This window comes from Salmo trutta, chromosome 21 (genome assembly GCF_901001165.1).
Source record: "Salmo trutta chromosome 21, fSalTru1.1, whole genome shotgun sequence".
NCBI lineage: Eukaryota > Metazoa > Chordata > Actinopteri > Salmoniformes > Salmonidae > Salmo > Salmo trutta.
The window spans coordinates 36,745,522-36,760,748 of NC_042977.1; the positions used below are offsets into that span (position 1 = coordinate 36,745,522).

Genomic DNA, 15,227 nt, shown 5'->3' on the forward strand with positions numbered 1-15,227 from the left:
CTGTTGAATATTTTATCAATGTTTATGATGAGTATTTCTGTAAATTTATGTGCTCATTCACCGGATGTTTTTGGAGGCAAAACATTTCTGAACATTACGGGCCAATGTAAAATGGGGTTTTTGGATATAAATATGAACTTTATCGAGCAAAACATACATGTATTGTGTAACATGAAGTCCTATGAGTGCCATCTGATGAAGATCATCAAAGGTTAGTGATTCATTTTAGCTGTATTTCTGTTTTTTGTGACGCCTCTCCTTGCTTGGAAAATGGCTGTGTGGTTTTTCTTGTGTTGTACCTGTCCTAACATAATCTAACTTTATGCTTTCACCGTAAAGCCTTTTTGAAATCGGACAATGTGGTTAAATTAAGGAGAAGTGTACCTTTAAATAGTGTAAAATAGTCGTATGTTTGAGAACTTTGAATTATGACATTTTGTTGTTTTTGAATTTGGCACTCTGATTTTTCACTGGCTGTTGAATCGTGTGTCCCGTGGGTGGGACGGTAGCGTCCCACCTGCCCGAGAGAGGTTAAGAACTAGGCTATAATGGACTAACATTCAAATTGGAGTTGATAAAAACCAATGCATAAAATAACATAAATACACAAAAGGATGAAACCACAAATTCAGCCGTGGAGCGTTTTATGATTGGCCAGCCAGTGACGGGCCAAGCCTCGACACACCCACAACGTATTTTATTCATTAAAACCCAGCCCTTTCGCGCCACCGACCGCAACAGCACCATAATTGTGGTTGTGAAAATGTCATAAATATTCCTGACACCCCCCGAACCTATAGCGCTACCGCCAGCATATAGATTGGCCATTGCATTAGGTTGGCCTTCCCTGTGGCTCAGTTGGTAGAGCATGGTGTTTGCAACGCCAGCATGGTGTGTGCAACGCCAGGGTTGTGGGTTCGATTCCCACGGGGGGGCCAGTACAAAAAAAATGCACGAAATGAAATGTATGCATTCACTACTGTAAGTCGCTCTGGATAAGAGCATCTGCTAAATTACTAAAATGTAAAATGTTTGTTAAAAGGATCCGCCCCCTTTTATTCTCAATTTTCACCTAAAATGACATACCCAAATCTAACTGCCTGTAGCTCGGGACCTGAAGCATATTCTTGATACCTTTTGAAAGGAAACATGTTGAAGTTTGTGGAAATGTTAAATTAATGTAGGAAAATCTAACACATTAGATCTGGTAAAAGATAATACAAAGAAAAAAACATGCGTTTATTTTTTTTTGGACCATCATCTTTGAAATGCAAGAGAAAGGCCATAATGTATTATTTCAGCCCAGGCGTAATTTAGATTTTGGCCACAGGATGGCAGCAGTGTATGTGCAACGTTTTAGACTGATACAATGAACCATTGCATATCTGTTGAAAATGTTGTATCAGGACTACCCAAATGTGCCCAATTGGTTTATTAATACATTTTCAAGTTCATAACTGTGCACTCTCTTCAAACAATAGCATGGTATCCTTTCACTGTAACAGATACCGTAAATTGGACAGTGCAGTTAGATTAACAAGAATTTAAGCTTTCTTCTCATCGGACTGATTGGGGATGTTTAGGTTTTTGTAGTCCTGCTTAGTCACTGTTCTCTCCTACTGAACATGCTGAAGGATGTAGCCGGAGTCCGCACACAGGATCTCCGTTAACAAAGTCTTCTTCTTTCTCAGCGTCTGCATGATGGACCTTGAAGAGAGAAAGACAAGGAGAATGTTGATGATATGAAACATAATGTGCCAGATGCATCTCAATGGACAAGCCAATTTATGCTGATGTGACCTCGGCAATAATTCCTTTTACGTAGTTTGTTTCTGCGTGGCCGCTCTAACAATCAAAATAAATGTATTAAAAAATGGAATGCAGTCGGGAGGAGGCAAGATCAGGTGGGACCATTCTAGTCAATGAGAGGGCAGATATGCAGGTGAACAACAGACACAACGGTTTCCACTAGTTACCACAACCACGTAAAAAATCATGAAAACAAAAATGTGCTTTTTGGTCTTCATTTAAAGTTAAAGTTAGGCATAATGTTAACAAGGTTAGGCATAATGTTAGCAGTGTGGTTAGTTTTAAAATCACATTTTAACAATATACATTTTAGAAATAGGCGGGGTTTATGACTTTGTGCTTGTGGAAAATAGTGACGACCAGGCACAACTCCGAAATAAAGTTTTTTTTTTCTGTTGCAGTGATGTCATGTGTCCTACTTATATCAACCTAATCATTACGAAACATCTATTCAGTCAAATAAGCCACACGTAGCAAATAAGCCATGCTTTTTTTTGTTAACCAAATTAGACTCATCGACCTCCATACAAAAGTCCTCGCTTGTTGAGTGAAAAAATAAAACATATTGTGTTCATATTTTTGTTCAGTATAAAACATCATCCATTCAGGCTGCAAGGACAGATTTCCTCCTTAGCTAGCTTTAATGTTGAGTCGCACCACCTCCAAAAAATTGAAAAATATGTCTTACTAAAACACAATTTTCCACCGCCTGCTAGGGACACAAGCAAGCATAATAGCGCCATAGACTCCAGTTGGACGCATGTGACAAACAATGTAAAATTAATAATAATAATAATAATTTCTTCAACTTATATAGCGCTTTTCACAGAATCTCAAAGCGCTTCAAAGCACACAAAAAATACTAGTAATTTAGAAAAACAACATCATGAGATAGACTGTCATTAGAAAGTTTATGGCTTGATTGGTCATCTGAGGTAAGGTGTCTCGCTGTCTCTGGCTTTTCCGTAGTAGAACTGTCAGATGAAGTTTGAGCTATGCCATCGCAGTCCATGGTCTCCGTAGTAGGTGGCATAATAGCGCCATCAGCCGGCCAGTTGGGTTAACCTTAGTCGTATGCGCAATGACTAATACAAGTTATAGATAGCCTATTTGAGGATGATTGAGATTCTAAGATACTGTACATCATGCATTCTAGTCTATGGGACGCCATTTGCAATTATTCAGACTCCCTCCAGGGGTCTTGCGCCCCACACTTAATTATTACCTCTCGAATACAAACGTTACAAAGAGAAGGCAACAAACACATAGCTAGGTCTCTTTGGTAACAATGTAACAAGCTTTCCTCAAATCCACAAGTTGAACAATGAAGACTATCTAGTTAGCTATGTAGCTAACTTAACAACATGAACAATAATAATACGTTTAGATAGCTAACGTTAGTGTAAAACGTACAGTATTAAGTAACGTTAGCACGTGCAAGCATGGGTAGCAGCCTAGATAGATAGCTAACGTTAGCTACTTTCGTAAATTGACACAAGCAAGTTTTGCGGAAGTTAAAAATTAATCTTGACAGTGACGACGTAATAGCGAAGTACGATTTACTAAAAGTGATTCGCTCGCTGACTGGGTTGATTACACAATTCAGTGGTCGCGCGCGCTCCTGTCTGTTCCCTTCGCAAAAGCCAAATATTGACTTTTGTTAGCAATTTACCAAACTTGACATAGACTTGATGACCAACAAAATATGTACTGTCGATAATTTGTACGGATTCCCTGGTGGTCTAGTGGTTAGGATTCGGCGCTCTCACCGCCGCGGCCCGGGTTCGATTCCCGGTCAGGGAACAAGTGTTTTTCTATTTTATCCACTATCCAGCGCACTCAATCAAAAGTACAGTATTTTCCTGCATGTAATAATTAAACAACACGTAGGCTTGCATTCCTCAACGTTGGGGAAAGCTGATGGATACGTTTAGAAGGTTTGGTTACACCCCTTTGTTACAAATATTTTTTTCAGTGTTTTTCAGCATGTTATAGCCTAGGGTTAACGCTTAGAAAAAAATTGTTAATTGCGGAAGAACAGGGTTCTACCTAGAACCTTCAACATCCTAAGAACTGTTTTTGGAAGAAAGGGTTCTTTGATGATTCTTTGTAAGGCAAGAAGGGTTCTTTAGAAGACAAGAGGGCTGCTACATAGAACCATACAGTTGAAGTCGGAAGTTTACATACACCTTAGCCAAATACATTTAAACTCCGTTTTTCACAATTCCTGACATTTAATCCTAGTAAAATTCCCTGCCTTAGGTCAGTCAGGATCACCACTTTATTTTAAGAATATGAAATGTCAGAATAATAGTAGAGAGAATGATTTATTTCAGCTTTTATTTCTTTCATCACATTCCCAGTGGGTCAGAAGTTTACATACACTCAATTAGTGCTTGGTAGCATTGCCTTTAAATTGTTTAACTTGGGTCAAATGTTTCGGGTAGCCTTCCACAAGCTTCCCACAATAAGTTGGGTGAATTGTGGCCCATTCCTCCTGACAGAGCTGATGTAACTGAATCAGGTTTGTAGGCCTCTTTGCTCGCACACGCTTTTTCAATTCTGCCCACACATTTTCTATGGGATTGAGGTCAGGGCTTTGTGATGGTCACTCCAATACCTTGAGTTTGTTGTCCTTAAGCCATTTTGCCTCAACTTTGGAAGTATGCTTGGGGTCATTGTCCATTTGGAAGACCCATTTGCGACCAAGCTTTAACTTCCTGACTGATGTCTTGAGATGTTGCTTCAATATATCCATGTACTTTTCGTTCCTCATGATGCCATCTATGTTGTGAAGTGCACCAGTCCCTCCTGCAGCAAAGCACCCCCACAACATGATGCTGCCACCCCTGTGCTTCACGGTTGGGAGGGTGTTCTTCGGCTTGCAAGCCTCCCCCTTTTTCCTCCAAACATAACGATGGGCATGATGGCCAAACAGTTCTATTTTGGTTTCATCAGACCAGGGAACATTTCTTCAAAAAGTACAATCTTTGTCCCCATGTGCAGTTGCAAACCATAGTCTGGCTTTTTTATGGAGGTTTTGGAGTGGTGGCTTCTTCCTTGCTGAGCGGCCTTTCAGGTTATGTCGATATAGGACTCGTTTTACTGTGGATATAGATACTTTTGTACCTGTTTCCTCCATTATCTTCACAAGGTCCTTTGCTGTTGTTCTGGGATTGATTTGCACTTTTCGCACCAAAGTACATTCATCTCTAGGATACAGAACGAGTCTCCTTCCTGAGCAGTATGACGGCTGCATGGTCCCATGGTGTTTATTCTTGCATACTATTGTTTGTACAGATGAACGTGATACCTTCAGGCGTTTGGAAATTGCTCCCAAGGATGAACCAGACTTGTGGAGGTCTACCATTTTTTTTCTGAGGTCTTGGCTGATTTCTTTTGATTTTCCCATGATGTCAAGAAAAGAGGCACTGAGTTTGAAGGTAGGCCTTGAAATACATCCACAGGTACACCTCCAATTGACTCAAATTATGTCAATTATCCTATCAGAAGCTTCTAAAGCCATGGAATAATTTTCTGGAATTTTCCAAGCTGTTTAAAGACACAGTCAACTTAGTGTATGTAAACTTCTGACCCACTGGAATTGTGATGCAGTGAATTATAAGTGAAATAATCTGTCTGTAAACAATTGTTGGAAAAATTACTTGTGTCATGCAAAAAGTAGATGTCCTAACCGACTTGCCAAAACTATAGTTTGTTAACAAGAAATGTGTGGAGTGGTTGAAAAACGAGTTTTAATGACTCCAACCTAAGTGTATGTAAACTTCCGACTTCAACTCTGTATCATACAGTATTTCCCAGCATGCTCTACTGCCGGGTGATTTTTAGAATTGTTTTAACATCTGTTTTGGCATGTACATTGATTGCTTGATACATTTTATGCTACACAAAGATAAATAAGACATCTTTTTTTAACTAAACCAATCTGTTGGTAAATGCACTAATTACTTATTGGACCCGTTACTGAGATGGTTGTTCTAGTTTAGATCATTGAGGTAGTCTTTGTGGTCAGACTACAATAACCATGATAAAATGGTTATTGGTAAAACTCTTCATAGCTGATTCTAGGCACAACCATTCATACAGGGTCCTTAGGTAAACCATACACAGGAGATAATATTAATTCTAGCATCAAAAAGGGTTCGCCTATGGGGACAAACCAAATAAGTGGGACACTTTCTGCATTTATGTCTTCTGTAAACTCTTTCAACATCTATCCAACATATTAGGCCAACACATGATACATTTCTGAAATCCTCAAGATGTTTCCTAATCACAAAAACATTTAATGTTGATATATTACAATCTGCATGACACACCCATTTGTATACAATGAGGCAACAACATATTTTCAGTTTGCATTTGGTAGACTGGGACAGTAGGTTGGATAAACTGGGACACCATAATTACTGGTTTAATTGTACCCCGATTACAATTAAATTACATTTTGTGTGATTAGGAAACATCTGAGGATTTCAGAAAAATGTATTATGTGTTGGGCTAAAAGTGCATTCCGAAAGTATTCAGACCCTTTGACTTTTTCCACATTTTGTTACGTTACAGCCTTGTTCTAAAATTGCTTAAATAGTTTTTTCCCCCTCATCAATCTACACACAATACCCCATAATGACAAAGCAAAAACAGGTTTATAGAAATGTTTGCAGATGTATTAAAAATAAAAAACTGAAATTACATTAACATGAGTATTCAGACCTGTTACTCAGCACTTTGTGGAAGCACCTTTGGCAGCGATTACAGCCTCAAGTCTTCTTGGGTATGACGCTACATCCTTGGCACACCTGTATTTGGGAGTTTCTCCCATTCCTCTCTGCAGATCCTCTCAAGCTCTGTCAGGTTGGATGATGGGGAGTGTTGCTGCACAGCTATTTTCAGGTCTCTCCAGAGATGTTTAATCGGGTTCAAGTCCGGACTCTGGCTGGGCCACTCAAGGACATTCAGACACTTGTCCTGAAGCCACTCCTGCGTTGTCTTGGCTGTGTGCTTAGGGTCGTTGCCCTGTTGGAAGGTGAACCTTCACCCCAGTCTGAGGTCCTGAGCGCTCTGGAGCAGGTTTTCATCAAGGATCTCTCTGTACTTTGCTCTGTTCATCTTTGCCTCGATCCTGACTAATCTCCCAGTCCCTACCGTTGAAAAACATCCCACAGCACCACCATGCTTCACCATAGGGATGGTGCCAGGTTTCCTCCAGACGTGACGCTTGACATTCAAGCCAAAGAGTTCAATCTTGGTTTCATCAGACCAGATAATCTTGTTTCTCATGGTCTGAGAGTCTTTAGGTGCCTTTTGGCAAACTCTTGGTCATCTCCCTGACAAAGGCCCTTCTCCCCCAATTTGCTCAGTTTGGCCAGGCGGCCAGCTCTAGGAAGAGTCATGGTGGTTCCAAACTTCTTCCATTTAAGAATGATGGAGGCCAATGCATTCTTGGGGACCTTCAATGCTGCAGACATTTTTTTGGTACCCTTCCACAGATCTGTGACTCGACACAATCCTGTCTCGGAGCTCTACAGACAATTCCTTCGACCTCATGGCTTGGTTTTATTCTGACATGCACTGTCAACTGTGGTACCTGATATACACTACTGGTCAAAAGTTTTAGAACACCTACTCATTCAAGGGTTTTTCTTTATTTTACTATTTTATACATTCTTGAATAATAGTGAATATATCAACACTATAAAATAACACATATGGAATCATGTAGTAACATTTTTTTTTTAAACAAATCAGATTCTTATGGTGTGGGGGTGTTTTGCTGGTGACTCTGTCTGTGATTTATGTAAATAAGGTATTTCTGTTTTAAATGTTTATTACATTTGCAAAAAATGTCTAAAAACCTGTTTTCACTTTGTCAAGTGTGGGGCATTGTGTGTAGATTGCTGAGAAAAAAGTTATATTTAATCAATTGTAGAATAAGGCTGTAACGTAACAAAATGTGGAAAAAGGGAAGTGGTCTGAATACTTTCCGAAGGCACTATATGTTGGATAGATGTCTGAAGATGTTACAGAAGAAAGAAATGCAAAAAGTGTCCCACTTTTTCTGAATTCACTCAAATAACAGTACTAATAACAGTACTACAAGAAAAAAGGAACAGGATATAGTACTACAAGAACAAGGACTTAGTAACAATAGTTTAATACCAATAGTTTAGATTTTCTCTTGTCAGACCAATAAATAGGCACATCACCCCACTTGTATTGAATTTAAAACAAGCATTGCTATTGATCATATCTGAGATCATATCCACCTGGCTGAATTCCCCTAAGGTCATTTTGCATCCTTCTTCCTCCCTTCCTTGAAGAAGCCATTAGCCACTGACCTGATATAGCTGGATAGGTGAAAGCAAAGGGCTACGTAGGCTACATTATGGATCTTGGTGAAAAAAGTATGAATACCATAGGTCGAGGATTGGGTTAAATGTGGAAGACACACTTTGGTTGAATGCATTCAGTTGTGCAACTGACTAGGCATCCCCTTCCCCTTTCCTATCATGTCAGAGCAGTTAGTAGGCTTGGCCTACTTCAAGGAGAGGAAGAAAGGCCCTGAGTGGCTGCTGTAGTTTCCTGTGTGTCAGACTTCCAGTAATGTTAAGTGTCACTTTTACCTCCCCATGCCGTCACAGTGTGTGTCAACACGCTTTCTTCTGACACTTAACGGCATCAAGCCCAAACCAAGGAGTATATTCAGCGAAACACAAGCGGTATGTTACTTTTATCCTGATATAATGAGACCAAAATGTTTAACCTCTTTCCTACCTCTTTATTAAAACTTAAGACAAACACATTTTTTGTGCTTTGAACTTTTGACGTGTCCAATGTTAAGGGGCCAATTTAGTATTTGTGTTTCTCAACTATCTTAAACCCAGGAGTATATAATACAGTTACCCCTAGACACTGATCTAAGATCAGTCTGGTAGGTACCCACCTAATGGATATAGTGAGGATTTGATGTTGTTAAGCTGGTCCTAGATGTATACCTCAGAAAACCTCTACAGCAGCTATAAAGCCCAGGGAATGACATGATTAAAAATACTACTCCAGGCTACATTAGAATGTCTAAAACCTGATGGAAAGTATGTAGAACAAAAAATACTAAATATGTGGCCCTCTGTTGAATTTTGAAGTCCTAATGTGTCTTGAGTTGTTGCCCATCCGTGATGTAGAAGGACAGTTACATTTTTTTTTTCAATTGCTTTGGTGCAATTTTCACAATAATGTGATACATTTTCACAACTCTTGGTACAAAATTCAAAACTCTAAGCACATTTTTAATTGACTAAGTACAACACACAAAATCATACATTCACCTTTTCACCAAAATTAATCAGTGTTTTATCTAGAAATATGTTTCACATTGCAATACATGTTCATATAAAGTAGTTGCCTTTCACAATGCAATGCTCACATTAATTTTGATATGATTCTCTTCTCATTTGCTAAATACATTTTACTGTTACTTAATCTCTCTGCTCTTAATTGATAATCACTTTACGATTTGTTAAACCTATAGATTTTAAACTGGTTTTCCTACTAAAGATGTTGATAACTACATAATGAAAATGTATGTCTAAAGTAGAAACATATAAAGTATGATATATACTGTAATGTACTATTATGATTATGACTATTATGATTTTACTTCAAAGTAAAAAACATATAAAAATAATAATCTGATATTGAAAATAATATACTGTATGTAACAAATGCATCCCCTATACAGTAAACCTGCATCCAAAAGGAAGTTGCTGGGGTCTTTTTGATACAGTACTGTAATACCGTAGTATGTCCCATTCACATAGCAGACGCTTTTATACAAAGTGACACACATTTTCATATGTGACCCAAGTGGGAATCAAGTTTACAATTCTGGTGTTGCTAGTACCATGCTCTTATGAACTGAGCCACATACAAGACCACTACAATACATAAGTACAATACAATACTGTAAAATACAATACAAGATTACAATAAAATACTGTCAAATACAATACAATACAGGTGAAGATGTATGATTGCCATCCTCATGAGCATACCACCCTCCTCCAAAAGATTTTCCACCAGGTGTGTGAATAATGAGGACATTTAATGCAATGTCGATGAGAACCTATGGCCAAAAGCTCAAGATCGGCTTAATGCAAACTACTGCCTGCTAAACATTATGTTTATTTAATTTGTTTAATTTGATTACAGTACACCTATGGTGTAATTATATCTGAACAATTTTGGATCAATGGTTGTGTGATGAAAGAGGTCTTCAAAAAAAATGAATGCACAGGGAAAAACCAATATGAGACTTGCTGCGTTACAAATGTTACCAGTTTGGGGTTTTGCACTATGAGTTGTGAAAATTCACCTCACACTTGTGAAAATAGCACCAAACCAATAAAAAAACGAACTGTATGACCATATAAGCTCATAAGGGTCTATGTGAAACTGCTGAAGTGGTCATGTTTTTACCAGGATGTTATGTCTGTGTGTCTGTGTTTCTCTCCCAGGTTTGCAATGGTGCAATGTTTGGTGTTCACACTGCTCTGGGTCTGTGCTGTGGCACTGCATTCCCTTGGGAGTACAGAGAGAGGTAAGTGATGAATGTGTGTTTGATCGATATCTATCTTCAATGTGTTTACCCTGCCTAACTGAGTTCTGTGTCTGACAGTATCTCAAACGACTGAGCCAAGTGTCTCTAGGAGCACAGACCCGACGGCTGAGACAGTTACTTTAGGACCAGTTGAGACCCAAAGCCTTGATACACACACACACCAGAGGCTAGAAGAAGAACAAGAACCACTTCCCTCAGACCCCTGTCAGGATGACGAGTTTGATAAGGTGAGAGCCTTATGATAGTCTGAGGCCTGTCTTAAAACAGCTCAGATTTACAGATTCTCTTTCTTTCTTTCTTTCTCTCAGAGGGTGTACCAGAGGGATTCTAATGGTGTTATGCAGCTGATTCAGGGAGAGGACTACAAAAAGACTTGCAACTTATCAGACAGTAAGACACATGCACAAAGACACAGAGACACACTCACACAGGTGCACACGCATGCACACACACTGAATCTTGTCTGTAGCTCCAGGTGAACAGGCCCACTGTCTTATCTACCCTACCAATCAACTCAACTGCTCCTGGAATTTCCACGGTCTCCCTAACTACAGCCAATACTATGCCTCCGTCTTGTAAGCCCTTCCAACAATATCCAAGAAAATAAAAGTATTAACGATAGTAATAGTACAATCTTGTCAATTCATAGGTTATTACTGTGTAAATACATTTTACTGTATAATAAAATGTGAATCTCATTTTAGTACATGACACCAATCCTCAATCAAGGTGCTTGCTTTAAGCGCTGCTGTGTGTGTGGGTGTGTGTGTGTATGTTTGAATATCAGTGTGTGTAAGAAAACTAAGAGAATCTCCAGTGTGGACTGTGTCACTGAGGCCATAGGAGGCCAAGGAGCCCAGGGAGGGACTGGTAAGGCTGACCGTGTGGTTGGACATGTGTCTGCTGGGTGCCAAGGCAGTGTGGACAACAACGCCACCTCGGTGATCCTGACTTTCAACGTGTCATGCTCTGACGTGTGGGGCATCTACACCCATAAATACCAGACCTATGATATTGATGTGCTGTGCCCGCCCCCCAACATCAACCCAGCCTGGGTCAGAGAGGGGGCTCTGCTGGTGCAGTGGGGTCTCCCGTCCACCCGGTTAAAAACCAAATCCAGCTGCTTCCACTACCAGCTACAGATCAATGACCAGGTAATTCTACCAGAGAAAGAGAGAGAGAGACAGTTGTGTGTGTGTGTGTGTGTTTAGCAGTGGCCCTGTTTGTTAAGAGGCTGTGTGTATATGTGTATTGTAAGGTGAGGGACTTTAAGGGGGGAGTGACATACAATGAGACCAACGCAGACCCCACACATTCATACGATGTGAAGATGAGGGTGAGGAAGAGTAGTAGCTGCAGAGGATCTCAACACTGGAGCAGCTGGAGCAACACCACCAGTGAGTCTGCAGTCATCAATATTGTAATCATATCTGCTTGTCAAACTCAAAGTGCTAACTGAAGCAAAAACAATGACAGTAACATAGAAAATATCAAAATAATAAAATATGTGAGAACCACTGAATGCTTTACAGTGCTAAAAAACACATTTCACTCTCTTTTTCCATCTGCTTGTTATATTTACACCATTGTGTGGGTGTGTGTGTGTGTGTGTGTGTGTGTGTGTCAGAGGTGGCCCCGTTTGAATCTCCCAATCAGCTGAACTCTCTGGTGGTCGTTGGCATCGCTCTGGGAATACCAATGATCCTCCTGTCTCTGCTGCTGCTGATTCGACTCCAGAGGTATTCTGTTGGGTTCATGGAATTTTATTCAGATGGAGGGAGAGAGAGAGAGAGAGAAATGGAGAGTCCAAAGGTGAAACACTGAGAAATTGACAGGAGTGAGAAAGATACAGAAATTGAGAGAGAAAGTGAGAGATGGAGAGAGAAGGAAATTGAGAGAGGAGAGAACAGAGAGAAACACAGATACATTTACAAGAGAGAGAGAGAAAAAGAGAAACAGACAGACAGAGAGAAAGACAGACCGACAGAGAGAGAAACAAACAGACAGAGAAACAGACATACAGACAGAGAAACAGACAAACAGAGAAAGATAAACAAAGAGAAAAGATGACTAGATTAATAGAATAAGTATTCATGGAATAAGTGTTGATGTGTTTGGTTTTAGTCTCTGACCACAGACCACACACATTTTCACTCTGAAACTGAACTTCCTTCAAACGAGAGGCGGAAAACACCTTTTATTCTTAGAAAATGAGAGAAAGGGGAAAAACACAAATGATTCAGTGATTGCACAGTAACTGACACAGTACCCCCACCCAAAAAAATGAAAGGTGAAAAGGTGAAAATGTATTTTCCGTATGTTTAAAATACATATTTTCCGGACATTGAAATCAGGTTCATTTTCGGTTCTGAATGAACGTTGAAAATATGTCATTTATAGATCAAGGCTCTTCCAGACCGGACAAAATCTGATTGATTTCAATGTCTGTGGACGTTGAAATCAAGACCTGTCTGGAGCGCACCAAATCTGAACCAATCTGAACCGTCGGCGTCGGTCCGTGCTTATTGAGGTGTAGCCTAGTGTTGCCTGAAATATTATTTTATGAATGCCAATCTATGTGGTAAGCCTACCGTTTGTAAAACACCAAAAAAAGACGTCTGGATAGGACCAAAATAAGACATCCAAAAGAATTTGGCTCGTGCTTACAGGGGTGTAGCCTACCATGTCAGCCCCAATGGAATTTTATGAATGCCCATCCATGTGGTAGGCCCACTGTTTGTAAAACAGGCCGTTGTATTGACTTTATTAGTCCTGATTCCCGTGACTAATCAATTTGGCTTTTTAAACTCTGAATATCAGCTACCCAACTTTATCAGAGTTATCGTGAGCCTATTCGCAATGTATTTACACAGCGGAAAATGCAGAAGTATTTTATTTTTCGCTATGATCAGCTTGTCAAAAATTGACGGATACACACTTGAAACCACTGATCATGACAATGGGGTGAAACTCCTGGACAACAGTTGTGATTGTCCATTCCATGCTGTCCATTGTACTTTGACCTGTCCTATTTTAAGGATATGTTGTTTGTTAACATGACAGCACATTTTTTTCTTTGATTGAGTGCCATTTAGGTTAGGTTATTTTATCGGAGAAACCTGCATGATGTATAAAGTGTCCGTCTCATTACATTGTCATACATTTTATCTCCAGCCTGTAGGCTACAGAAAAGGCCACATACTCTTTCTACCATATCCCATATCTGCTGAATTATTTACATTAGATAATTGTTTTGATGCAACGTTGGTAGAGCACCGCACCGATTTGTCTCTCCAACAGCACCCTGGAGAGGCATGCTGGGAATGGACAAGCTAAACATTTTGCACCCCTGCCTTTGACAAAGTCGGCACCGCTTATCACAGGGCGGCATCAGCGCTCACTTAAAAAGCCCATATGCCACTGGTTGAGAGAAATTGTCGTTTTCGGGCAGAATTATGTGAGGTTTTAAGTGTTGTTGTTGGAGGTGTGTCTTGGTCAGTTTAGCTCCGAAAATGCCGCACCTAATCCTGCCTAATGAGCGGGCCGGCTGTGGCTATGGTATTAGTGGTGTTATTCCCTGGCTGCTGACTGTGTGTGTGTGTGTGTGTGTGTGTGTGTGTGTGTGTGTATGTGTGTGTGTGTGTGTGTGTGTGTGTGTCTGTGTGTGTGTGTGCGTCCATGTGACTGTGTTTTCAGGGAACGTCTGTTTCCCCACATCCCTGGTCCCCCACTGAAGATTAAACACCTCTTGGAGAGAGACGACCAGTTTCAGGTGAATAAACAAACACACACACACAGCAAAGAAACATTTGTTATGTTTACTATCATATCATAACCCCTCTCGTGGAGCTAAAACAAAACTTTTCTCCCTTCGGTTTGTACAGTTTGTCCCTCAGGCCCTGCAGTCCAAATTTGTTGAGGAGATCACAGTGGTGGAAGAAGCTAAGGAAACACCTGTGAATTTGGCCAGTTAAACAAGATGGCCTGTTTAAAGCCCAATCATCCTTATCCCCTAGACTCTGTAAGGGCTGATCTGTAAGGAGGATCCCCTTAGCAGATGCAGTCATTACCATTTGTTAATACCTATCCAATCCTTTCAAGAGTGGACGCTACTTATTGACATGCATTGTTCTTACATGCTTATTAGTGTCTACTCAATGAATTGTTCTGTGCTCAGCTTCTACCAGTGTTGTAGTACTCGAGACCGAGACCAGTCCAGTCTTGAGACCACATATTGGTCTTGTCTTGGTGTCAGCTACTTTCGTACTCGGTCTTGACTCGGTCTCGGACAGCGAGGACTCGTAATTTCTTCCCTAGACCAGCGGAGTAAAAAAACTCAAACATATACACTCCTTTCTTTAACAACCTTTATCTAACTTAACAACCTTTATCTATTGTAGACATGTTTGCGCAGTGGTGAACCTAAAGGACTTCAGTGTGTGACAGGTTGGTGATTCTGAAAGGACAGCAACCGTAATACCAGACACTCATGTAGGAGAGTGCACTTTTAGTAAAACACAAAGGGACAGTAGTGTAGTGGAGTATACGCAGGTATAAACCGTATACTCATTTTTTTCAGTGGGCATTGCCTATACTCACTTAATCCCTATAGATGCGTATCAAAGTAGTGTAGTGGAGGCAGTGGCGACCTGTCATTAAGGGCAGTTTTTGAGTCCCACCTGTTTAGCAGGGGTGGCCTGTTTTGCATGTTATTTTGTCATTAATATGTGTCACATATCAGTTTGAAAAAAATGATTGAGTTAATAAAGCTTCATACGAA

At 40.1% G+C, this 15,227-nt stretch overlaps 1 protein-coding gene, 1 long non-coding RNA gene and 1 other non-coding gene across 3 annotated transcripts; 2 read left to right on the plus strand and 1 right to left on the minus strand.

Moving 5' to 3' along the window:
• Nucleotides 1–1,386: 1,386 nt before the first annotated feature.
• LOC115157342 (uncharacterized) lies at nt 1,387–8,397 on the minus strand. The gene is made up of 2 exons (XR_003868421.1): nt 8,169–8,397; nt 1,387–1,707 (listed from the first exon to the last, which is right to left on the minus strand). It is a non-coding gene; the product is annotated as an uncharacterized LOC115157342 (long non-coding RNA).
• Nucleotides 3,541–3,612, plus strand: trnae-cuc (transfer RNA glutamic acid (anticodon CUC)). The gene has a single exon. It is a non-coding gene; the product is annotated as a tRNA-Glu (tRNA).
• Nucleotides 8,398–8,418: 21 nt separating the features above from the next.
• LOC115157341 (uncharacterized) lies at nt 8,419–15,227 on the plus strand. The gene is made up of 10 exons (XM_029705517.1): nt 8,419–8,549; nt 10,344–10,426; nt 10,505–10,674; nt 10,756–10,837; nt 10,917–11,022; nt 11,235–11,601; nt 11,706–11,844; nt 12,075–12,186; nt 14,144–14,219; nt 14,332–15,227. Exons 2-10 carry the CDS (start codon nt 10,351–10,353, stop codon nt 14,419–14,421), a joined length of 1,218 nt encoding a protein of 405 aa, XP_029561377.1. The 5' UTR covers nt 8,419–8,549; nt 10,344–10,350; the 3' UTR covers nt 14,422–15,227.